This window comes from Lissotriton vulgaris, chromosome 7, assembly GCF_964263255.1.
Source record: "Lissotriton vulgaris chromosome 7, aLisVul1.2, whole genome shotgun sequence".
In the NCBI taxonomy this organism is placed as follows: domain Eukaryota; kingdom Metazoa; phylum Chordata; class Amphibia; order Caudata; family Salamandridae; genus Lissotriton; species Lissotriton vulgaris.
Genome location: NC_141695.1, coordinates 1,680,388,722 through 1,680,415,817, shown reverse-complemented (window position 1 = coordinate 1,680,415,817; position 27,096 = coordinate 1,680,388,722). Strand labels below are relative to the sequence as shown.

Below are 27,096 nucleotides of genomic sequence, written 5' to 3'. Positions count from 1 at the left end.
CTTGTGTATGTAATGTAAATAAAACTGCAACATCTTCAACTGCCCGTGGAGGTGGGAGGGGGCATGTGAACGTAAAGCTCTACATGCCAGGAACAGATGCTTACAGAGTAAGTAGCATAATCTGTTCGACGCATGTGTGCTGTAGATACACATGCTTTGCATAGACTGTATAGCAGTATTCTCCCAAAGTGGTGGCTAACCGGTGGAGGTTGTAGCTGTTTGGAAAAGTGTATTTAGCACTGCTTGCCCTACATTGGCTTGTAGACCTGCTAACGCATCCACACAGTAGTGTTTGGTAAAAGTGTGTGGTGCTGCAGATTGTTCATACAAAAAACAACAATTGATGGGCAGAATGCAGAACAATGTCATACATTCACCCTAGTACAGAGATTTGGGCCTAAATCCATCGTTTTTTGCTTACCATGCCATTCCAGTATGGACCCTGCCATATGCAAATCAGTGTTGACCCTGCGCCCGATGGGAACAGTCCAGCCCGTACTGCCAGGCCAGGTCCTCCCCGGACTGGAAACAAGCATCCCTGGACCAGTTTCTGGGTTTCACCCTTCTTCAGCTAGGATAGCTTGAGTCAAGTGGCATGGAGAGCACAGGACCCACATCTGGGCATACCCGTCCCATTCGGGGTGACAAATGCAAAAACAACAATTGATGGCAGAATGCAGAACAATGTCATACATTTTACAGAGATCTGGGTCTAAATCCATCGTTTTTTTTGCTGACCATGCCATTCCAGTTTGGACCCAGCCATATGCAAATAAGTCTTGACCCTGCACCCAATGGGAACAGTCCAGCACGAACTGCCAGGCCAGGTCCTCCCTGGACTGTAAACAAGCATCCTAGGACCGGTTTCGGTCCCTTCCTGTACATAAACAATCTGAAATGGTGTATTGTAACTTCTATGTGTGCTGCTTAATGCTTAATTTTTTTTTTAATGATTGTTTATGTGCAGGAAGGGACACCTTCCTGCAGATATACAATCTTCCCCTGCAACGCAGGCCCCCCCTTGCCTGGCATTTTGCTGTGCAGCACACATGGAAACAGCCAAAACGGGGGAAAAAGGAAACATTTCTCCTCGTTGCGCCAGGGTAAGATCAGGTTTTCCCTGGTCTTAATTTCGGCGCTGCCCCATATTTACGCCACCCTTGTAAATATGGGTCAGCGTCAAAATCAATGGGTGTTGCGGTGGAACGCCCACCGCATCACCCATTGCCCACCCCTTTCATGCTACGTAGAGCGTTAAAGGGTGCCTTATTTACAAGGTGGCGTTAAGTTCCGTTAAGTGACTAAACGCTGCCTTGTAAATAAGGCAAAGCCTCTATCCACCACAATGTCAGAAAAAGTAAGAGGCAAGCCAGGAATCATGTGTACCCTGTATGTGGGCTCAATTCTTTTTTGTACAGCAGAGATAGTGAACTTGCATATTGGAATGTGCTCTCTTATGTGATAAAGAAAAAGGTGGCTCCATAAAACAAAATATTTGCCTAGTATCACACAATTTTATATGAGTTCATGGGTCAAGTACATTACTATTAGGTCGAGTAGATTATTAAAGTTACTAGACCTGCAGGTCTAGTAAAATTGTTATGATTTTTCGAGCCCTCGGATGTTACCTAAAAAGGCCATAGACGCTTCTATTTTACGAGGGGAATGCGCTCTAGGAGGTATAGATAAAGTTTGCTTAGCTTTAGTGTAGCAGGTTAGAATACATTTAACAATTCATCTTGCAATACCAGATTTAGAAAATCGGACTGCGTTTGGGAGATGTAGCAAATGTAACAAACAATTGTTTTGTGAAAATCATTTCTGCTGCCAAATCAGGTTTAGGAAAGAATACAGGCAACTCCACAAACTTTGGGAAGGAATTTTAGGTTGGTACGAAGAACTACTCTGTCTAAGGTTAAGGCCTGTAGCTCACCAACTCTCCTCAATGAAGTGACAGCAATGAGGAAGGCCACTTTCCATGAAAGAAACTGTAGCAGACAGTTGTGTAATGGCTCAAAAGGCAGACTCATGAGCCATGTAAGCACAATGTTCATATTCCAAACTGGTGCTGGAGGTACCCTGGGTGGTATTATTCTCTTAAGGCCCTCCATAAAGGCTTTAATTACTGGAACCTTGAACAAAGAGAGATGATGTCTGTTTTGCGAATATATGTTGTTACTGCTGCAAGATGCAAGCGAATGGAAGTGTAGGCTGGACCAGCGCACTGTAAATGCAGAAGGTAACAAATGATATTTTGAGTAGATGCATCTAGAGGATCAATATTGTTAGTACAATATATAACTAATCTTTTCCATTTTTCTGCATAGCATGCTCTGGTAGTAGGCTTTCTAGCTTCTTTAAGAATGGTCATACATTCTGGTGGCAAGTTGAAATAGCCAAATTATATGACTTCAGGAGCCAAATCGCTTAATTGAGCTTTTTGGAATTTGGGTGTCTGACTTCTCCATGGTTCTGCGTGAGAAGACTGAAATTGAGATGCAGCTTTTGATGTGGAACTACTGACAGTTCTAAAAGTGTTGTAAACCACGGTTGACAAGCCCAAGTAGGAGCTACTAGAATCAGTGTGAGAGAAGTTTGCCTGAGCTTGCGAACCAGAAATGGAAGGCGAGGGAGAGGTGAAAAAGCGTAGGCAAATGTCTCTGACCAATTCATCCATAGGGCATTGCCTTTAGTTAGAGTGTGTGGGAATCTGGAGGCGAAATTTGGGCATTTGGAGTTGTCCACTGTTGCGAACAGATTTATTTGTGTTGAATCCCCATTGTTGAAAGAATGGAAGGAGAACCTAGGGATGAAGTTCCACTTGAGTATTTGTTGCTGCCTGCTGCTTAGGAGGTTGGCAATCTGAATGTCCACTCCTGGGAGGTGCTCTGCCAGAAGATGAACTCTGTGATGAATTGGCCAACACCAAGTGGTCTGAGAGAGGCGTGACAGTTACAGAGAAGGGGTTCCCCACTGTTTTTGTACATAGTACATAGCGGTCCTATTGTTCGTGCGGTCTAGGAGAACTTTCCCTACGAGGTGAGGCTCTAAAGCTTTCAGTGCTAGATATACAGCTAGAAGCTCTAGATAGTTGAGGTGCAGAGCTTTGTATCTATTGTTCTAAACCTTGAATTGTGAAGCTGGGCACCCCAACCTGTGAGGGATGCATCTGCTGTTAGCAGGATCTGTCGAACAGGGTCCATGAAGGACCGCCCTTTTGATAAGTTTGGTGTGTTCCAGCACTGCAGAGAATGATGGGCGTGGCTGTTTAGCAACACTAGATCTGTTAATTGACCCCGAGACGGATTCCACTGATGTACTAAGAAATCTTGTAGAGGATGCATGTGCAATCTTGCATGAGGCACTATTGCAATGCATGATGCCATTATCCCTAGCAATTGCATGAAAGTCCTGACTGCTAAGTAGTGATTGGCCTGAAACTGTATTAGCGGAGATTGAATATTTTGAATTCTGGCTACATTGGGAAAGGGTAGAGCTCTGCAAGTGTTTATAGTCGCTCCCAGATAGGACTGCATTTGTGAAGGTTGAAGGGGAGACTTCTGCACATTGACAGTGAAACCCAATTGGTGGAGTAGGTCTAATGTAGTAGTCTGAGTGTGGTGTAGACACTTTTGGTGTGTGATGGCTTTGATGAGACAGTCATCCTGATATGGGAAGACATGAAGCTGTTGTCTTTTGAGATGTGCCGCCACCACTGCTAGACATTTTGTGAACACTTTGGGCACTGGTGCAAATAACATGAGGGGGTCCCCCTGCACGGTTCGTAGACAGGCCCTCTGAAGGTTAAATCAGGAGCTCGCCAACCAGAGTATTAAGCTGAGGCCCCCCCACCCCGGCACCTTGGGGACTGCGGGTGCCTGTGTTATGCCGCTGACTATGGGAGCAGTAGTTACTCCGAACGGGAGTACCTTGAACTGATCGTGTTTTCCTGCTATCACAAACAGAGGTATTTGCGATGAGTTGGGTAAACCGGATTATTAAAAGTATGCATCTTTTAGGTCCAGTGAGGACATAAAATCACCTTGCTGTAGTAGTGGAAGGACTTGTTGAAGCGTGACCATGAGGAAATGTTCTGAAAGTATGTACAGATTTAACGTCCTTGCATCCAAAATGTGTCTTAAGGAGCCACCCCTGAACCTTGGTACTGGTTCTATAGCTCCTTTTGTTAAAAGCGCTTGTTCCTCTTGTTTGAGAAGCTGCAGGTGCTCTGACGAGTTTGTGAGTGCAAGGTGGAATATTGGGTGGATTCCTGGTGAGCTCCAGGCAATAACCATATTGGATAATGTCTAAAACCCATTTGTCTGAGGTTATGGATGGTCAAACGGGGAGAAATTGTTTTAGTCCTACCCCGACTAGTGTTACATGATCGGGGGAAGTGTAGGCAAGTCACTGCTTATTGGGGGAAGGGGAGTTGAGAGTTGGCTTGCTCTTATACCCTACCTTTAAAATGGCTCCTCTGTACCCTCCTCTATAGAAGCCTCTTTCGGAAGAGGGTTACGTGTTGGACTTATATGAGGAAGCATTAGGGTCAGAGGATGTACTTTTAGACCCGGCTCTATAGAATGAGCGGCAAAAGGAGCTTCTGGTTGAAGGAGTCTGAAGTGCTTCTATGGATTTTGCCATGTCAGTGTCTTTTTTCATCTTTTGTAAAGCTTCATCAACCTGAGGTCCAAAAGGAGTATTTAAAATAGAGTGATGGACTTCTGGTTTAAAATCTGAAATTCTAAGCTAGCCATGCCGACGTAAGAGAATGCTGGTATTAACTTCTCTAGCTGCAGTGTCTGCAGCATCAAAGGTCATAGCTAATAGAAGAGTTAGAAATGAGTTTCCTTCTTGAACTAGATCTTGTGCCTTTTTCCTGTGCTCTTCTGGGAAGTACTGAAGTAGGCCTTCCATCTCATCCCACTGTGCCCTGTAATACCTAGCAAGTAGGCCATGCGTGCTGGCAATGCGCCAGTGATTAGCGGCTTGAGCAACTACCCTTTTAAAAGATGAATCAATAAGCTTAGATTCTTTATCTTGGGGAGGTGCATCTCCAGAGGTCTCCAAGTTTGCTCTTTTGAGAGAGTTGGAAACTACTACAGCATCTAGAGGGAGTTGTCCTTTAATAAAAACAGGTCAGAGGGTGATGGTTAATATTTTTCATCAACCTGGGTGTTAAAATATGTGCACGAACAGGGCCCTTACAAATCTCATCTGCATGTCTCATCATGCCTTTTAACATAGGGTGACGGACTAACTCTGTGCGAAGACCCTAGTGTTTCAAATAAAAGGTCGTCATCTAAAGCCTCTTTGTGCAGTGTAACGCCATGATATGCTGCTGCTCTGGAAATTAGCTTTGGATAGGAAACATTATTGTCTGGAGGTGAAGGTTTTGCAGGGTATAGGTCTGGACCATTCTCTATGGATGAATCAATATTATAATCATCTCATGGATCTGTTAGCAAAGGAACATGGTCATCATCATCATCATCTCCATCTCCTAAATCAGGCTGTGTATGAGGAGACCCCTGTGGTGTTATGTGGAATGGATCTGAGCCTGGCAGTACTGGTAAAGGTGAAGATGGTGGAGGGGATGGCAAAGTAGGATGGATAGGACTTGTAGGAATGTGCTTCTTCTTCTTCTTAAGAGGGATCTTGTATCCAGTGTCCTCTGAACTGACGTTCCTCGTGGAAGGAGTTTTGGCCAGTATGTGTCATGTCTGGATTGATTTAAGCTTTTTCTGCTTTGGATCTAGTCTCATTCATAATATCTAAGATCAGTTCTGGGAATCTGAAACATCTTCTTTCGATTTCAACGCCATCATTTTCAGTGCAGAACCGGTAGTCCTTCGAAGCAGAGGATTTTGGCTCCTAACAAGATTGGTCTTTCGGAGCAGAATGTTTGTGGTCCGAAGGTGATCTGTCTCAGCTCAATCCCAAGCCGGAAGGCTTGAACTCTTGTTTCGGTGCCAAGCCCGAGGGCGGGGCGTCAGAAACATCGTCTCGGTACAGACTAAGGCCCAAAGGCAGAGGTGGTGCCAAAGCCTTATGTTTGGTGGAAGATCGTTTATGCTCTGGTGATGAGCACAAGTTGTAAGGGTACCTGGAGTTGGACAGAAATGAAACTGGGGCCATTCCATCAGCAGAGGGGTGGATCGACGTGGCCAGGCCCGAAGGGAGTCCACGATGTTTCCGACCAAAGATTAGTGTCTTTCCGATCTAATGGATACGTGGAGGGAGGAAAACATGTACAATGACAATACCGTTGATGGTAGAGTGGATTACGCACCGAGGGGAACACGAAGAACTGTTTCGAACCATAGCGCACCAATAAATGTCCAAACCAGATGGCGGAAAGAAAACACACAATGGAGACGATGCCCACGCGCACTATCACCGCAAGGAGGAGTCACCTTACCTCGTGACTAGGAAAGACTTCTTCGAAGAAAAACAACTTGCAAACATCCAGACCCAAGACTAGATGGCAGGAGTATGCAAAGCATGTGTATCTACAGCACACATACCTCGAACACACATTCTTACCAACTACTTAATCGTAGAAACACAGGGTATGTTGAAAAACCTAGAAGTACTGTCACCTCCATACAGTGCACATTACCACATTTGACACCATAAGCCTGTGCTAAGGTAGCCAATATCTAATTAAAATATGTATGAATGGCTAAACAGTCCATTTTCTACAGTACTTTGGAATCAGTTGTATATATTGAAATAGCTCATCACAATAATAACCAACATTAATGCACCAATATTGCTGCAACGAAATATGAGGTTGGGTGGAAGGTGCATTACTTTGGATCTGGAGTGTGCAGGCTCAAATTGAAATAGCGAAGCTCATCTTGAGAAGCTTTCAAGACAGACTCAAATAAATGCAGCAACACTGTCAATGTAGAAGTGAGACTGGCATATCCAGCTGATGGGAAATAAGAGCCAGGTATGCCTAGCTTTGGGGCACCACAAAGTTGTCAAGCCTGTGTCTTTGGCAGGGTAAAGCCCTGCACAATCAAAGCAGTCTGATCCCAACTCCGATTCCCTCATGGAATGAATAACACAAACGTCACTGCCAAAAGCAAAGATGTACTTCAATGCCTGGTAGTGCTTATACAGTAGTGGGTACACATGAAAGCTTGGTACAACAGCTTGTTCTTGAAAAGGAGAAGCACGAGGGGCCAGGGTACCATAGAAGATCCTAAAGTTATAGAATTGGATAATTACTTCTGGTACAGTGACAATCAAGGAAAGACGCAGCAAAACACTTAAGACCCCCAGCCAGTCCGATATTCTGGAGTACTGCAGATGGAAGATCTGAGGTCAAATCATCCATTTATAGATAGAAAGCCATGGTTTTGAATCAAATAATGTACTTAACAAGGTCCCCAGAGGGCTTGAGGGTTTACTTAAAGAAAATTTTCTGGTATGTCACATTATAGCGATGTCTGGGGTACCTCTTTAAAACTGAGATTCTACCAGATCTTCAAAACTACTTCCTTTTTTGGAAGAGAAGGAAGGTCGAGGCCCAGCAGAAGAATCCTAGGTGGGTGAACGGGATATGGGAAAAAGGTAAGTTGTTCTCCAAGAAATACAACTAATGACTCACGAGTGGATGTTCACCACTACATAGTAAAAATGTTTTCTCCATCTCTTGGTATCTTTTAGCAATTTGACCAAAGTCACAAAGATCATCCTTTTAAAATGCAGAGGTTCTGATCTTAAGTGCCACAGGACTTGCAGGTACAGCGGCTAAACTTCGAGCATAAGCAACAAATAAGTGGGTCATGAGGACAAAGAGCAGACATCCAGGTGCCTTTGGTGCGGTCTTTATAACTACAGTGGGAAGAAACTTGACCTTACACTACGATTTCTCCAATCCTTTATTTTCCTTCCTCCTGTCTTTGCTTCCGATTCCAAACTTCTGCCAACATGATGCAGAGCTGCCTATGGAGCCATTAAAGTAAGTCTATGGAGGCACAGAGAGGTGTGTAAATGTTGTAGGGGAACACAGCTCAACACAGTTCACAGCAACTCTCATCTATACTTTTCTAGAAGAGAGTGAAGGGAAGCAAAGGTACAAATAACAATAGTATTGCAGCTTGATGTCTGTTATAGTTTGAAAGTGTTTGCATACTGAGGCAGTCTACTGATTCAAACTGTACCAAAATTCGATTTTGGGACAAACCACCTATGGCTAATGGCTTCAGGCCCCTTGTAGTACAATGTCCTTTGAACCAAAGCCATTGTTTAGTTGTCTTTGCTCACACCCATGTTTGGTTCTCGACTTACTTTGACCTCACCAGTCCCTTCGTGCTTCACCACTATATAGATGAATATCTCAGCATCACTTCAAATCCATAAATACTCCCGAGAGTCTTCATGCCAAACCGTTCATTTTTGAATGACAGGATTGTTAATGTTTAAGAGAGGGGGAATGGTGGACACTAGCACCTTCCAAAGAATTGAAGAGGCTTTTTACCAATCCAAGAATGGAGTTGAGGTCTGAGCTGAAGTGGTAAGTTGGAACCAAGAGACTCAATGAGAAAAGAGAACAAAAATCAGACCTATTGCTAGGGCGAGCAAGGGCTATAGGACAACGTGGAACGTGCTACGGTTTAGGAAATTAAGTAGAAATTCCTACACTTTGCAAAAAGCAAGATATATCGCCCTACAAAAAGCCAATAATGTACAACCTATTATATACTGAACTTTGCTAGACCTCATTCTGCAGTTATCCCTAAATAAGTGCTGCATAAAACAATTAACCTCTTCTGTGCGAATGGCCACCGGCCGTCTGACATCACGGGGGTGTGTGTGTCGGACGGCTGGGGGCAGTCCGATTTGCGCATGCGTAGAATTCGCCCGCACAACGGGGAAATGTGCGCCGCATGGTAGCGGTTAAAGTGCCAAATCACAACTCTTGACTTCAGGTAATAACGTCACAGAATTAGACAATAAAATTGAAGGTATTTTACAAACAAGTTAATTTACACACTAAAGCAATACCATAATATTACTGGATCTAAATTATTTTAGAGACTGATAGCCTATGGTGTAACTGAGAAAGAGAGGCTTCGGATCATTCACATTTGGATATTATATCCACAGCACAAGTAATGGAGGGGGGAGTAAGAGGGTCTCATACGGTCCTCACTACTCACCACTCATTAAGAACAGTGGCAGAAAAATAAATATGTCTCTGTTCTAGTGTGAGGTTCAATCATATTTTGCTCAGTATCCATATTATTAGACCGCAAGACACTCACTCACCGAGGTGGCATGCTTCATCATAGGGTCTTTTGCTCTCACAGCCAATATGTCAAGTTACAGCTGGATGAGCTCCAATGTCGGAGCTCTTTCTGGTGATCTTATATAGAGAACTCCATTGTATGTTAAGTAAAGAAAACACACAGCTACCGCCCAAGTACACTTTATGTGAAAATGGCTGAACCGTGGTGCTGGGTGCATGCTGGTTACGTGTAATACCCACAAACCATCCACAACCAATGATTACAGCGCCACCAGTACACTGATACGTTTCCCATCTTCCCATGCTAGCCAAGCTATGTAACCACTCCATCTGATACTAAGGAAGATTAAATGTGCAGAATCTGCAAGGTAATGGAGTACAAATAAAATAAGTGTATAATGTGAATAGGTTTCTCGAGTCTCTTCAAGGGCAGCTTGTAACACAAATCCTATACCTTTCTTCATACACCCACAGAAGCAATTTCCTACAGTACGAACGGAAAAGGAGAAGACCTTTTCTAGTCACTAACTTGAATACCTGCTTTAGAGGAAGTCAACTGCGTATTACAGGGAAGCAGGCAAAACAGGCGACATTAGAGCAAGGCAGACAGCACAACCCTTCTGCTGAGAGCGAAGACACTCAGAGTTCAGGAATGTCCAGAGGGAATGAATGATAAACAGAGTGAGTCACTCTTCTGAAAAATAGGTCCGGAATGCCTTACCTAAAGGAATGTGAGAAGGGATGAGCCCTGGAAAAGATCAAAGCAGAAAGGCAGCAGCAAAAAAGAGAAAGAAATATTTCAGTCCACACAATGCAGCAACATAAGTTCCCCAATTACGATCCAACCTACCCCAAAAACATTCAGTATGGTGCGGCCACAGCCCACTACAAATAGACAGCTAACACACAAATCCATGTTAAGGCTGCCATACATACAGCATGGGACAAGACCAATGACCAGACACAAAGCACATCACATCACATCCAGCCCAGGCTTCCCCATGCAAAATGTGATTTTAGCAGACCAAAAGACTAGACATCAAACAAGTACAAATCTACCCAAAGATGCCCAGTATGAATCACAAAGCATACTTGACAGCAAGGAGACAAGCACATCCACCCCAGGCAGCCACTTGAAGACATTTCATCTCCTCAAACAATTATGAAAAATACACAGCAACCTGCCCATTTCTAGAACATCCACATGCAGGATGCAGACTAGACAATAAGTATATGTTTAACCAGTCTCAATGGCAGGACAGATACATTTCTTGAAATTACTCCTATAGTTACACTTACAACAAGTCTTAAAATGTTGGATGAAGAACCTTGCCAAACCACACATTGAGAGCAAGCACACATCTAAAACAACCCCAGACCACCCCACATGTGGAACAGAGAAAGGGAAAAATCCCATAAGCGAACAAGTACGCCTCTAAATGCACCAGCAGAACACAGACACAAGTAGGTTAGAGACTATGACATCAACAGAGAACCAGCAACTCTCAAAATACACCCCAGCCCAACAAAAAAAACACAACAAAGAACCCACCACTCCAAATAAGTGTGCAATAAAAATACACACCCAGCCTGACAAGCATGCAGGATAAACCCCTTGACAGATGTACGTTATCTAGACAGCAAGCACACCATTTACCCGAAGCATTACCATGTGCAGGAAAGAGGTGGCAAAAACAGGGAGGTATAGACAAGAAGACATGATTCAAAATTCTTTGCAGGCCTGCTCTACATGCAGCAATAGACAAACACTGATGGTGAACCATATCCTTACTAGACAAACACCAAAACATAAGATACCCCAGACACACCACATGTTGGTAAATCAAAACATGCATCAACACTGGCCTTGAGAACACAGACATGCAGCAATGGCCAACCCACAGCACATTTGACAACAAAGGGCTATTTTCTGAAAAGAGTGGAACAAGTAACTTGACAAAATCTGGCAATAACTTAAAGAAAGCAAGCAATAATCCATGCAATTGAACTCATAATGCAGAGACAGAAACAAAGCAGAGAGGTTAGCAGTTCTCCATGTCACGGATAGGGGCAGCATGCATTTAAAAGACACTATTTGCCCATATGGAAACAGTTAAAGTTGATAAGGCTTGCAGCCATTCCACGCTTGAATATTAACAGCAGGCCATATGCTTCCCTTTACCTTCATGCAGACTACCTATCTCAAACCGAGGTGCTACACTAACTGAAATCACTGTACAGAGCTTTTCCTTCTCATCTAAACAAGTCGTCGGGATCCAAAATTCCAATCACGCTATCTTTATCTAACTGAAAGCCATTTAATGGGACTGGTGATAAAATCACAGCTTTGTACCATAAGAATCTCTATAGTGCCCAAAATACAAGGAAGTACTTCTATTGAGCCATGGGGAAAGCTGGCCTTTCCTATGACGTACTCGGTGTAGGTGATGTTTTAGTCACATTTTAAATATAAACATGCCTCCCAGTAATAGTGTCATGTCTAGTAAAGCTCACTTTAAACACATCTTCATTCATGTCATGCCTCAACCTATCAACATAAAAAATTATTATATCTCCAGTTCTGTTGCATCTCAAATGGCAGACAAAGTGCAGTAGAAAAAATAACGCACTTGTACAATATGGGTATTCTTTACAGATTCACATACTAAGACATTCCCTGTTATCTCAATGTAGGATCTTCTAACACATTCTAACTGTAGGTGTTTGTCATCTCTAAAAGGTACCTGTTTTCTGGAGGCTGCCTACAATGAGGCCTATTAAATGATGATCACAATGTTCTATTTGAGGTACATTCTCGAAAAGGAACAGGACTGTGTTCATTTATAGATGGTACATATTGTGCAGAAATATTTTAACACATTCTCTGTAAGCACAGTACCTGCTACACATTTACATGCTAAGCAGGAAACATCAGATAGAGTATCTGAATAGTTTACCACATGAGTGAGGGATGTCACCTACACTTGCAGCAGCATTTACTCTTGCAAACCTTTGTAGAGATGGTCCCTAAAGAACCTAAAACCAGCATTTGGCTTTCCAGTAACTTAAAACAAGCTACTCGTGCAAGGATAAAGACTGTTTAGCTCGAATCTTACAAGTAAGAAGCAAAAACAGAAAAATGACTGTGAAAAGCCAGAAAAGGGAGTGTGAGTGTGTGTATGAGAGTGTGTGTGTGTGTGTCAGTCAAGTTCATCCAGCTTCCTGTGATAGTCTCTGATAGCTGGCAAAGTGTATCCAAAAAGTACTGGAGATTTGATTTCACATTAAGTCAAGATGGAGTAAAATACCCCAAGAATAAAGAATCACCTACAAATGCTTCTAAATTGGCATATTTTCCATCTGAAAGAGTACCGCCATCCATTAACAATTCTGAAAGAGGATTAAGAGAATGCGATATAAATCCTTACGCGATACAATAAACGCAGTGATTACGGACCAAGATCAAAGGACCATCCCCTCCATCTGGCATAGTAGATCTGTTCTCCTGGACAGATTAATATGTAGCACTTAGGAAAGACAGGTCAGAATACTTGGCCCGGCTGCAACCATGACAATCATCTCTCAGCGAATTCCATTCTTGGCGGCATGGTATTGCAAAATATTTGCATCAGCAATATCACCAATTCTCATAAGAGAGACTTATTGACTGAGTTTTCATCGAGTCAGCAAGGCATCCTGACTAACTTTGAAAGGGAGTGTTAAGTTAAACAATTACATTGAACGATGACCCACAGAAGGGCCACCCATGACAGTTTTTTGCTGATCAATTATCAGGGTTTACAATGGGCTCCTGGGAAAATTTGCTTTCCAGGGACACACAACATTTATTGCTGCCTTTCATGACTTTACTATTTGCTTCTGTTTTGCCATTTCACATCTCCTAATATCTCTTCATCTTGGACTGAACGAAGAGTAACATTCACATTATTCATCAAGACATTTGTGCATAAATATGGTTTTAATGGACTCTCTAAAATGTACGTAAAATTGGCCCTGTAACCCAAAGTGAAACTTATCCTACTGTAGTATCTTTGTAAAAAGTGTGTTGGTAGAATCAAAGTATTCCACCACCAAAAATCTGTATTTTCATAAAAGCAGAACATGGAAACCCCTAATTTTTTTAGCATGTCTGCAATGAATATGTAATGGGCAAGAACCGTCAGGGCAGAAGATGCCTAACAGGTGTGATGACAAAATAGAAAGTAAATGCATGCTTATGCCTGTAAACACAAGTGATGCTAAGTTGCACAGTTGCATATTCATAGATATACCCCACAGCAACGTTTATTGGTAATATTTGGGAATGATGAACAATTGAATAAAATCTACCGAAGGGCGACTTAATGCCATGTCAGTATTATTCAGAGGAGAAGAAGCAAAACCACTGTTTTTCATATCTTTTTTTATATGACTAGGGCAGGCAAAAGACCCTTCCCATTATGAGACGTGGGAGCCAACACACAGTGCAAAAGTCTCAGATTAGTAGGTCTTCTACCTGCTGGGCTACAACAAACTTTTTAACATAATCAAATGTTTCCCTTATTCTCCAGTATCCACCCAGGGAGTTGAATATTCGTGGAGTACTAGACACCACCCAGAGGACAAGAAATACATTGCCTCAAAAACACATCTTTAGAATCGGCATGAAAAGAGTAGATTTGCACTTAAAAATCACTGAGTAAAGTGTCCTTTAATTTGTATTCCTCAATAATTAGGGACGTTTGAAGTCAAGGTGCTTTTTTAGTTAGTCTTAAACTGCAAAATACAGCATGCGAACTCCGCTAGTTCAGCGCAGTGTGGAAGGATGCAATCCGCTGGGGATTGTAAATTGCCAAGCAAATAATGTAGAATATGTGCATCTGCTTGCTAGTATGTTTATAAAAGCATAGAAAGGCAATGTGTATTCAGTGGCTCATGGGAATGGGAAATGGAATAATGGAACTTATTTCCAATCTCTTCAAACACCAACTTCCAGATCTAGACGTTGTGCAGTTCGGCACCACTGTCCTATCTATTGGGTGGGGGAAGGAGGGTGTGGGGAACACTGGACACAACCTAACCTTATATCCATGCGAAACAAAGCCTTACAAGTGCACACAATTCAGTGTCCTTCCCCAATGGAAACTGGGATTAAATGGTTGTGAATCCATTAATAAATGTGATAACATACGCTCTTGCATACCGAACATTTCAAAGACCAACACCCATAAGTCGGAGAAGGTAAAACAAGCAACTGTGTAGGACACAGAAGTGGGAAGCTGAACACACACAGCCAACACACCGATGTAAATTTGGAAGGGTGAGTCTGCAGGGGGGAAAAAAAGAGGATGTTGTGCCACAAAAAATAAGAAACAGGGCGCAAGGCTGAAACCTGTATGAGAATTACACAGGAATGAAAGTTCACCTGGAACAGGAGAAAACAGTGGGTGGCGAAGGCCATATAAGAAAGACAGAGAAATGGGAGGACCTTGCCCACAAGGCAAGTTTATCACTCTGAAGAAAAAACACAACATAATAGAAAGTCAGATCACACAGGTTGGGGAAACGACAATCTACAGGTGGAGCCGATGTGGAAGAATTTTTATCTCACAGAGAAGATATCTAGGTGCACATGCATGTGCGCACACGCATTGGTGGCTTTATCCAGACAGGAGACGGAGCATGAATCCAATGACAAAAACACAGGAATGAGAAGATCTTTTCCACAGTGGAAGTCATACCGAAACAGTAAAACAAGGAGTGTGTGATAGCATCAGTGGGAGCACACAGGAATAGGATACCTTTCGACAGGCCACACAGGAGCTTGTAAGACCACATCTATCTGAAAAACATCTAGTAGGTAGGGCACTATCCCACACGAAAAACAAACAAGGCCAGAGGCAGAACCATTTAAAGAAAGCTACAAAAACCAGAATCTAACAGGAGTACATAAGTGCAAATATTGCCCCAGTGTAAAGAAGTTATTTTGGCTCTGTAATAGGATGAAAAATAGAGAGTGTGGACATACTCCGAAGAGGCCACACATCACAGCAAACCCAAGCATCTCTGATCACACGTGGCACAGGGAAGCCTGCAGACGGTACAAAGGCTGTGGAAGATGCACGAAGATAAATCATACATATGGCACCAGTGAGGAATAGGTTCTATTCAAACAGTGGTAAGAGATGCTCTCAAATGACTGCGTCAGATGGGCAAAAGCCACTAAAAGTTTGCACATAACTAAACAGGTGCGGGGGAAAGATTGTAGGAACATCTTGTGGGTCATGGGGATAGACAGACGTTACAGAGAGTAAGGCTACCTGTGATCAGAGATTTCTGCCAATGCTTACCACCCAGGTCCCTCCAGCTGAAGGATGGGCCTCCTGCCCAAGAGTGCGGTCGTCAGTCTGCATTCCAGCCAATGATAGTGTTAGCAATTCATCACACAACTAGGGTACCATCATTATCACACACTCAGTGTCTGTATGCAAAATATAGGAGTGGAGAAATAACATAGGGGGGGGGGGGTGTTCCAAATATATAGGAATTAAACGTTATGATCATTACACCATCAATTTAGGTCACAGGCAGAGGGAAAGTACTTTTTTACCCTATTCCTTGCTGTTATGGCTTTGCATACACCGTTAGCCCACAGCTGAAATTCTGCAACAAATCCTTTGTAAGAAGCACATTTCTATGAAATGTATCCACTACAAAGGTATACAGAGAAACAATGAGAATAGCTCCACATTTCAAGTATATGCCCACATCATCCATGTTCGAGCGTGAATGAGAACTAGTACACACAAACATTAGTCATTTACTCCAAAGTTACTGCCTTTCATTACAGACACACAATTTCCTGTATACTCAAACCCCTATATCTTCAAGAAAAGAAATACTAACTTCCACTTCTACTGTTCGCTATTGATGCAGAGCGGCTCTCCATGGCTACATTTTAGATTTCTACCATCTTAGCTTAATGACTGTAAGCCTTCTCAGCACAGCTTTTAATTCAGACAAGCTTCAGTGTTAGGGGTATTTGAGACACAGGTCTGCAGTTCTACAACTCCCCTTAGTCCTGAGAGAGTCAAGGAGTCTACTGAATCAGGCCTCAATTGCCGCTACTGCCTTTGCAGTGTTTGCTCACCATGGACACTAGCACCCCAATGCTACCAAGCTTCCCAGATACTTTGTAAAATATTTTCTGGTGCTACATTGGGCCACGCATCAAAAGCCTCCCACTCTGATCTCTGTACTGGAAGACTCCCAGGTAGGATGTTAAAAAAAAAAACAATCTATGTACACCTCAGTCTGAAGGTGGGAAAAAAGACTTCAGGTTTCTGAGAGGCCTACCTCATATCACCAAGTTTCCTGGTGATGGCAGTGCCCACAGTAGAAAGTGCAGCAGAGGTCTTCTGTCCCGCCTGTGACAGTGTTTCCGAGGTCTTCTTGTACCTGCAATGAGAAAAGAAACAGAACTCTGAGTGCACTCTAGTGAGTTTCCAGTAAAGAGATGACAAGCAAGTGTTTGTGTGATGGGGAGGGAGTTGAACCAGAGCTTCAGTTTCTCATTTCCAATTAATATATTGGTCTAAATTTTGTATAATAATATATTTCACATTTTGGATCAGCGCACAACTAAGGTACCAAAAGAAATGCTTAATAGGGTCAAGACCCACATCACATGAAACTTGCTTGTCACCTGGTCACAGAGTAAATCCCAGAAACAACCAGGGGGGAAATGAAAGAAATAAGATTAGCATGTTATGAATGAAAAATAATAGATTCACCACCATCCAGCTCTAAATACCCCAGGTCTCAAAGAGTGCAAGCCACCTTCTCACATCCACCACAGATTGAAACGGCAGTCCAGCTAGGATAAGTGTTAGTAACAGACCTCCGAGAGCGAGCAAGCCTATAGATGCATCTCATCTCCCATCATAACAACTATGGGAAATATATCAGCTTTGCTCAGCCGAAAATAAGAGAAGCCACCTATTACATAGATTGGTGCATGCCACTGGCTCCGTCAAACAAAAAGAAAAGGAAAGTGTGGGCAGAAGCCTTTGAGATTTTATGTCCAGGAACATAAAACAATAGATGTGTACATCACACACCAAAAGCAAATGGATAGGTATAGGGACACACAGACACTTCATCTATAGCATACCCCACTCTACCCTTAAGTTGCATCAGGGAGATGTGATCCTGCATCTTACTGGCTGTAGGACGAGTAGACTAGTGTTTTGTTTCTGGCCTCCTATTTTCCTGCAACTTGGTTTGTATATTACAGTAAACGTGCAGGTGCAGAGTAGACAAAGCCATTCAAACCATGAATACAAACATTAATAAAAGGCAAGCGTCTAGTTCAAACTGGCGACCATGATAGCACTAAGTGGTGAAAGGTTTTGTTTTAGGAAAGAAGTGTCCTGATTTAAATCCTGCCCTCCTCCTATAACTGTAACCAACCACCTCAGAGAATGGAGGGCCTTGCAGGGATCCGTTTAAAGGCCATCAAACATAGCAGAACATACAAGAAAAGGACATATGTTCCTTATATAGGAAGGCAGTGTTTATTCCATAATCTGTGACCTTCAATCAGCATCCTTTGCTTCAAGAGTGAGGAAAGGAGAAGCCCATGCAATTGAATGAAAAGGCACGCACTGCAACAAATGAGCTGGAGATTTCAAGTAAGGCAAATGATATCCTGAACAAATTGTCACTTTACTGGCCCACTACACATGGATCACTGTAGTTGGTAGTGTGTAGAAAACCTAAGCTCAACCAGGACTCTGCGAGAAGGGACCAAGGGAAAGCAGGACAGTGAACAAGGAAATCCTCCAAGGGATTTCTGGAAGCAAAGTCTTCAGGGTTCAGATATATGAAGAATTAAGATATATGCATTTGTCTGGGCAGGAAGCTCTTGAGTTGCAGATTTCCTGACACAGGAACTGATCTAAACAGTAAATTACGCATGCTCATGATAAAAGTTCAGCTAAATTCTGCTCCTTACGGTGCTCAGTAGAAGAACCTAAACTCATCTTTATAAAATTGGCTCCCATTTCCTAAACTGTATATAAAGGTTACCCGCATTCAACTCCACTGATCCACTTTAATCTCAACTATCACTTTCCTTACACACATCACTGGCAAGTACAAGCTGTAGTTCAGCTTTCAATAACTATACTCAAAAAAGTTCTGTTCCTACCTCAACATTTACCTGCATACCTCCCAACATTCAACCACAAAGTCCTTTTGCAATTACAAAGACCTTGCTTTGCCGTTTTAGGTTGTGCCTGAACTGCCAAGGCCACCAAGAAAAAAAACTCCAGAACAATAATAAAACATCAACAACAAATACACAAAAAAAGACAACTAAATATTTTAAATAATTTCAAGTGTAAGTGATAAAAACATTACACAACTTAAAAAACAAAACAAATCTTTTGAATGTTTCAAAAGCGTCAAAGGCACAGTCACCCCAGCTGATCATAGGTGATAGAGTGACTTTTAGGAGGGCAATATGCAATGCCGCAGTAAGCATGAAAGTCACTTTGTGCACAACCATGTAATCTGTGAAAAAGTTACATATTTCAAAGGTCCACAATCTTTTGCGACTGATCTTAACTGACTCTGTAAGGAGCATATCAGTTGTCAACAGAAAATCAAATGTTCATTCAGCATTTTACAAGTATGAAAGTGTTTTGACCATATAGCGCCTGATTAAGAGTTTGACGGATGGGTTACTCCATCGCAACCGTGATGGATATCTTGTTCACCGCAATACAAGTTCTACAGGATATAATGGAATTGTAATACGGCGGACGGGATATCCGTCACATTTGTGACAGAGTAACCCTGTCCACCAAACTCGTAATCAGGCCCATAGTCGGTAAAGTCTACATCAGGATACATATTTTTGAATTATTCATTACTTTTAAAAATTCGCCTACATGTATTTCTAATCAAAGTGTGTGTAGCACACTGCAAGGCTACCCATTTTACATTAACTTGTTATGCAAAGATCACATTGTTATGAAGGACAAATTCTAATAAAACTATGGAAAAAACTAGACTTTACAATTTGGTGTATGTATACAACAAAGTTGAAGTCCTAGCATCAGTGTTTCTATATAACTGGTTTGCATGTGATGAATTTTCAGTCTTCCATTTCGTGTACTATGCTTGATTAATGTTCCTACAGCCATTTTAATACCCCCCACTAATGTCATTTATCAAGCTTTTGCCAGATGGCAACAGGGATGTGTGTAACGAACAAAATGACAACAAGCACTTGGTTTTGGACACCTAACTACTCCAGTAGTTAATGAGCTTTGTTTTAAGGCAATAAAGAATATATATGGATTTACATGCATACAGAGGTCTGCTCATTTCACGCCTAGATAATTGTGATATCTGTGCAATAGATACGAAAAACAATCCACCGAAGGGGGAAGCAGCTTGGGGGAGTAACAGACCAGAATCAGCATGAGAATATTCAAAGGATGGTAAACAAAAATTCAGCCTGCCCTGCTGCTGGTAAATTCCCTGTTGTGATGGGAGTAGTCACAAAATGTTTCCCTCAGTCATCATTTTGTGTTGTGCAGCCCGGAAAATAAATGGAACCACTGAGCCCAAAACATGAAGTTAGTTGTAGTAGCCAGAGTGGCTGAAAGAAGCTGGTTTTACCAAGACAGACACTCACGCTTCTGACTGGGCAACTTTCTCATTCCATTCCTCCAGTGTGCTGGTGGCTGACACATATCTATAAACACAATGGGACAAAATGGGGGAGTTAGAGACAATGGTAGCCAAGGGGGCTACCACAGATAGAAACATCACCTCTTTCAAGGCTATCCACAGATCGAAACATCACCTCTTTCATATGCTGCCCACCAGCCACTGTGGACATCAAAAAAGGAACATAATTAAGGTAAATTCAAGATGAAGGCAGGCAAGTGCAGGAAAGATTTGGATTCCCACAAAGGAAAGGATAGTGTCCAGATCCTGGGCCATCTGTGGCTAACACTTCCTTCAGAAATTTCAGGGTGGTGAAGATGGAAACTTATGGGTATCTTCATTTAAAGAGGGAGCACTGCTGTGGGCATGAATCAGTTTGTTTGCTGGCTTGAGCAGCCATGCTGGTTTCTAAAACAGAACCTTGTTTATTATTAACTTTAAAAGTATCCTACTCAAGAAAGAGTAAGGGCTTCTGATTAATATCACAGTTGGCTGGTGCATACGGACCATAACTTGATGTCACCTTAAAAAGGTCTGCAGGAGCTATTTCCAAGAAGGAAATGTGGATGTCAGCAGCTATTCCGGAGTAGCTTCAGCTGTGACTATTCTTGAAGTCACTAGTGTAAAGCACTTTGGGTCAAAGTGCCTGCTGCACAGCACCAGAGCTTCGGCTGAAAGGACATCACAAATTACCCAAAATAAACCAAATGAACCTTAATATGATGTTCTGAAGGAGTTTTTGCTTCCTGTGCCAGAGAATTATTGTAACAGTAACCCCACCGTCAAACATAAAAGTGGAGTATGAAAGTCTAGACCGCGATACATTTTCTATTAAGAAAGACCTGTGAGCATGTCTTCAATCCCAATTAATGAAGGACACCACTCATCCCCAAGCTCTTTGAGAAATAAAGCCACCATAAATCCTCGGTAGGCTGCATAACCAGGGGACTGGGCTAGCCACATTAATAAATAATTTCTGAAGAGTTCTAAGGTGTGAAGCTGGCACACTGAACCACAGAAACTACTGATTGGAGCACTATGGCTATACTGCACATTATTCATAGATTACAAACCATTGGAAAAATACCCCATATTCCAAAATTCCACCCCTAACATTGTAGCTAAGCTGATCTTCAAATGCCTTCCAAAAACACCAGAGTTTGCCATGTTCTTACCTTCTTCAATATTTCTCAGGAAAACTATTTAGTTGTGTGATGGAAACAGCGAGTCATGAATTGCCCTAAATTTTACACCGAATTACCAAAATCAAGCACTTTAAATATCATCGATATAGTGGTACCATTACACCACATGTTCTAAAAAGATGTTGTGATGTACACCATGGAGGCCCCCATGGCTACACCCCAGACCTACTGAAAATAGTGATTACAGAACATGAAGAAATTATTGTGCAAACAGTAGGAAATCATGGCAACCAACATTTTGTTGTGGTCAAACATATGGATAGGCCTCGTCCCCAAATAGTGTTGTACTGCCTTTAAACCGTCAAGGTGGTGAATGCTGGTATATAAGGATGAAACATCCAATCTTATCAGCCAATATTCAGAGTCCCATGTCAGGCCATCTAGTTTCCTTAAAAAGTCACCTGTGTCCTGTACATAGGATGGCAAGGCCTTGACATGTTCTTGTAGAAAAGCGTCAATATACACAGTGGTGTTTTGCAAAAATCCATTGCGCGCAGAGATGATGTGCCTGCCAGGTGGTTTTTCAGGGTTCTTATGGACTTTGGGGAGAAGGTAGAAAACGGGAGTTACTGGATGCTCATTCTTGAGAAACTTCAGTTCGTCTAGACTCAGTAACCCAGAGCTTCTCCAGGCCATCAGTTGTGAATAAAATTCCATTTGAGCTTTTTTAACGGTGACCACACCACAGCAGTTGTAGCAGTGAGGATCATTCAACTGGTTGTAGGCTTCCTCCATGTATAATGATCGAGGCCACAGAACTACGTTTCCCCCTTTGTCTGATTGGCGGGTTATGATGTTATCATCCTCCTGTAGCTTTTTGACAAGTTGGAAATAGCAGCTATTTTGTGCGGAGTATTTACGCTTTTCTCGTAGGGTAGTTGCATAAAGTTTTTTAATTTCCGAGATGGAGAGTTCATGGAAAACGTCAATGTTATCGTGCAACATTAGAGGGGTGAAGGTAGATTTAGGTTTGAATTTGGTATTACCAGGGATATTTAAGACTAGATGTTCTTCTGATCTGCCAAAGCTAGGAATTTCATTGTGGAGATGTTGTAGGTCTTGCAACAGATCTAAATCATTAACAAACAGTCCTGGTGGCATGTCTGCGGTTGGTGTTGAGTTGGGTTTGGGATGGAACTTATTGCACATCAAAAATTTCTGTAACTTTAATTTGCGAGTATACTTGTAAAGATCAATCCTGGTCTTTGCATAATTAAAGTTACTGGCTGGGCTAAAGGTTAGACCAAGCGAAAGGATTCGTAGTTCAGCTTGGCTTAAGGCAGTATTAGTGAGATTGAGAACAGACGGGTCAGAAGTGCTGTGCTCTTCATTACAGTGAGACAGGTTCATATTTTGTTGTTCCATCTCCAGTTGGTGTAATTTCATCTTTTGGGTTTGCCATTTGAGGCCTGCTTGTCTGCGTTTTCTGCGCCTTTGGTGGTTTCTTTTGCGCTGTTCAAGTTTGGCCTTCTGGGTCGCAAGGCTTCTCACCAGTCCTGACGCAAGCCGTCCACCTCTTGCGCCAGGGAAAATCTGGTAAACCCCAAGCGTGAAGCATTCCTGCTGTGCTCAGTGTCTGACTCACTGTCGGGTAGTGAGCTGAGATCCGATAGCGAAGACGCTGGTTGGAGCATTGGGACAGTGGGAAGTACAGATGAAGTCTGAGGCTTTCATGGCGTTAAATTTCTTCGCGAAAGTAAAGATACGGCCCTGTTGGTAGTCAGTCTTATCTCGTTGAAATTTGTATGCCTTCCTCTTTTTTATGATGTCTTCCTCTTTGCGCAGTCTGACTAATATATATATATATATATATATATATATATATATATATATATACACACACACACACACGTGATCAAGACTGGGGTGACCCGGTCGAAACGAGTCATGCAAAGGTAGTTGTGGTGAGAATAAAACAGCACCTTAATTTCACGAGCCAACCTGTGGTCTGTACCCGTTCTTTTCTTCTTCGAGTTTTGAGGGGATATGGATGTTTGCTACAGGAAAATAGTTTTTTGATTGGCTATATCTTGGAGTAATTTAATGAATCTTCGTGACATTTTCCTTAAAAAGTGTGCCGGTGATTCTTGTTGCACGTGGACAGTTTTGGGGGTGATGCGGCAAGCAGGGCCCCAAAAAAAAAAAAAAAAGCAGGTGGGGTGGTAGTTAAAAAAAAAAAAAGGTGCGTTTCCCATAGCCTCTTCAGCCCGAACTGCTGGACAGAATTACACAAAATTTGGCAGAGGTAGCTTTTGGTTCGCAGATTACGCTTTTTGTTATTTGATGTAAATCCATTCAGTAGTTTGGGAGCTATTATGGGAAATTCACATTTGTTTATCTGGGATCGCAAAGTCTTTCCAAATGATGACAAACTCCTGCTTCAGCCGAGTCCCAAAAAGAAAACTGAGAAAAAAATAAAATGAGGCAAGGCAGGAATACCCTGGCTCTCAACCTTCGTCTTGCAAAAAAGCTTTTTTGATTTTTTTTAAAACAAAAAATATTGCAGCAAAATTTCCCAAATTAGCAGGGGGAAGAAGAGAACCACGCAGGGGCTCACATGATTGTTTTGAAATGGGCCCCCAGGTGGGCCAGATCCCAAGGGCATTTGATAAAAAAAAAAAAAAAAAAAAAAAAAGGAGGGGGCATAAGGGGCCACCACCCTACCCTCCTCCCGGGGCGAGTAGAATAATTGTGCCGGGTCACACAGACCTCCCACCACCTCTTCGGTGAACAACAAAGGAGGGAGGGGGCGCATGGCCCCCTTTCTGGAGCCATATATGGCCCTGGTGAATGCCACCCCCCCCCCCCCCTCCCCCCACCCCGGGCCAACTCCTGCTTTGTCCCGAGGTACCTACTCCAAGGACATAGCTGTTTAGTTATGCTTGCCGGAAGCGGACAGCTCCCGCCAAGCAAAAGCAAACACTCCAGTTCCACCTTCTGGAAGCGGAGGTTTCATCTCTTTCCCTGCCAATAGACAAAGAGATAAAACTATTGCTCCTGCACAGAGGAAACTGCATTTACAGCAGCCTCCTGTGTGCAGCAGCAATGCTGGCTCCCACAGGAGTCAGTTGAGACTGCGGGGACCTTGAGGCTCCCACCACCGTCCCCATCATGCACACTGGGTTCCCTGGCTAAGACCAGGACACCCAGAGACACATGGCTTGTCCCCAGGACCCCACTGCATTAAGGCCAGGCGCAGGAGGATGGGGTCCCCAGGGTGAAATCAGCGCAGGGAGAGGGGGCAGCTTGCCCCCAATAGGGCACGCATTAACACTGGTGCCGCCCGATGAGACAACCCCCCCCCCTTCTAAGCAGTAACCCACTGAGCTAGCCACACAAAAAATGTGATATGCATGGTAAACGTTCTTTGCTGCAGGCATATTAACCCTCTGAGATGCTTTATCATGAATAGAAACTGCCACTAGACAAAACTCTGATCTCGTGTCAGCAGGAACATTAATCACCAGCCTGATCTTGGCATTTTTATTGTTGTCTAAAATCTGGTGGACACAAGGAATTCTGCAGCAGGTACTTTTAAACCGATAAGTTATCTCTTGACACCACAGCGCCCCCTCCCCCAAACTTAGCGTTAGACGCGGCTTCACCAGTCGCTCCACCCTAAAGCTGTCCCTGTCCCCCACTGAATTTCGGACGGGCCCTAGTGGATGGGATCCCCAGGGCTTAAATAGGCCTGGGGAGGAAGGCCTCTCGGCCCCCTACCCCGTTGAATTATGGTGGGCCCTGGGGAATAAAAAACGAGGCAAAACGAGGCCAAAAAAAACAAGCAGAAAAGGCAAAACAGAGGGCAAAAACAATGAGCAGAAAAGGCAAAACATAGGGTAAAAAAAAGGCAGGAAAGGCAAAACAGATGGCAATACAGAGAGCAGTCGGACACACACACACACACTCACAGACCCACTCTGACTAACACACTCACTTATAGATTCAATGGCACTCACTTACAGACCCAATGACACACACATGCACCCACTCACAAACCCACTCAGACTCATGCACTCACGCAGACACCAACTCCGACACCAGCACCCACTCACAGACCACCTTACACACCCACTCTGACCCAGTCACAGGCCTACTCTGGCTCACACACTCCCTCACAGACCCACTCAGACTCATCCACGGACTCACAGACCAACTCAGACACACACACACACACACACACACACACACACCCAGACACCTAAGCAGCCACTAACAGACCTATTCAGACACTCATGTACTCAAAGGGTAGTGTTACAGTTAGGAAATCAACATTTTTAAAAACATAGAAATTTACTTTAAAAAAACACCAAAGGTTACAGTAAAGAATTAATAAAAAATAAGAAATTCACTGGGGAAAAAAGTTACAGGGGCATTATATTTAGGCTCAAATTTCACTCACACAAAATCAGTGATATTAAGCAGTTATAGTTACCTTAGCTAAATATAACTTACTCCCCCGCAATGTACTGTTTATGACCTCACATATTACATTACCTCACATATTACATTACTCAGATATGGTCAGTGACATCACTGATGACATATCAAATGGCATCACTGATGACTTCATCCACAGAACCACTCACACCCACTCAAACCCCTATACAACCTCCCACACACACACTCACATACCCACACAACCACTCACATACCCATTCAAGTATTCACACAACCAGTCATCCATACAGTCACTCATACAGCCACATTCTCACCCATATAGCCATTCACATACCCACTCATTCATAGTCTCTCAACAGTCACTCACACACCCACATGTCCACTTACAAACCCATTCACACATCCATACAAGCACTCACATCCGCTCATTCTCCCATACAGCCATTCAGACACTTGCTCTCCAACACAGCTACTCAAACACCAACTCAATTAAGCAAGCACCCACTCAAACAGCCACTCTCTCACCCATACAGCCACTTACACACTTTCACTCACTCATACAGCAACTCAGACACCCAATCACTCTTAGTCACTCCCACATCCACTCACCCATCCATACAGCCACTCGCTCACCCATAGAGCGACTGGCACCCACGTACTCACTCACCCATACAGCCATTTACAAAGCCAAGCTCTACACAGCTAATCACACACCCATTTATTCACCCATACGCACACCCCATTACAGTCACACACACACGGATACACAGTCACAAAGCCACTCAGACAATTTATGTTAGTAGTAGTATCACTCATTAGTAGTACACCTAGTATACTAATTTAACTTTTGTAGTATATATTTTTAACAATCAAACTCTTGGAAAATACTTACACTCACTGGATAATGTCACCAGTGATGTCACTGACCATGTCATCAGTGGTGTAACAGAGAAGTCATAAGCAATGCATTGCGGGGGCGTAATTTATAGTTAGGTCCGGTAAATACAACTGCTGAATTTCACTGGTTTTGTACTAGTGAAATTTGAGCCCAACTACGTCCCTGTAACCTTTGTTTTTCCCCCGATCATGTATATATATGTATATGATCAGCCTACTATGAACATAACTTCTTAATTCTGTGATAGTTACGTATACATGTTATCTCTCTCTGCAATTATGATTCAGTGTCCCTACCATGTATTGTATTGGTTTTTGTGAACTAATCAAAATTTGGAAGGAAAAACGCCCATACAAATTGCGATTCGGTAACCATTCGGAATCCCATTTTAGGAGTCTGTGAAAGTTTACAGACTTGTGAAATGGGATTCATGTAAAAGCAAACCTTATTTTGCAGGCGCAAAGACTGTATGCGACCACAAAATAGGTTAGTACATCTGGCTCCACGTTCCCATGCACAGAACTGAAATGGTCTGTACTATACATCTATAAAGGTGATTACTCTGGTCATCGCACACATGCGAG

The 27,096-nt window shown here is 42.8% G+C and overlaps 1 protein-coding gene across 24 annotated transcripts in view; it reads right to left on the bottom strand.

Annotated features, from left to right (window-relative positions):
- The window catches only part of TPD52L2 (TPD52 like 2), a 129,383-nt gene that overhangs the window by 37,571 nt on the left and 64,716 nt on the right, over positions 1–27,096 (bottom strand). For 7 of the 24 annotated variants that reach the window (XM_086932776.1, XM_086932782.1, XM_086932786.1 and 4 more), the window contains one exon: positions 16,622–16,723. In XM_086932776.1, the coding sequence (XP_086788902.1) occupies positions 16,622–16,723 (102 nt within the window). Of the gene's footprint in view, positions 1–9,986; positions 10,014–15,615; positions 15,673–16,621; positions 16,724–19,973; positions 20,034–27,096 lie in introns of all 24 variants that reach the window. The other 17 variants (XM_086932781.1, XM_086932772.1, XM_086932778.1 and 14 more) reach the window with 6 other exon arrangements.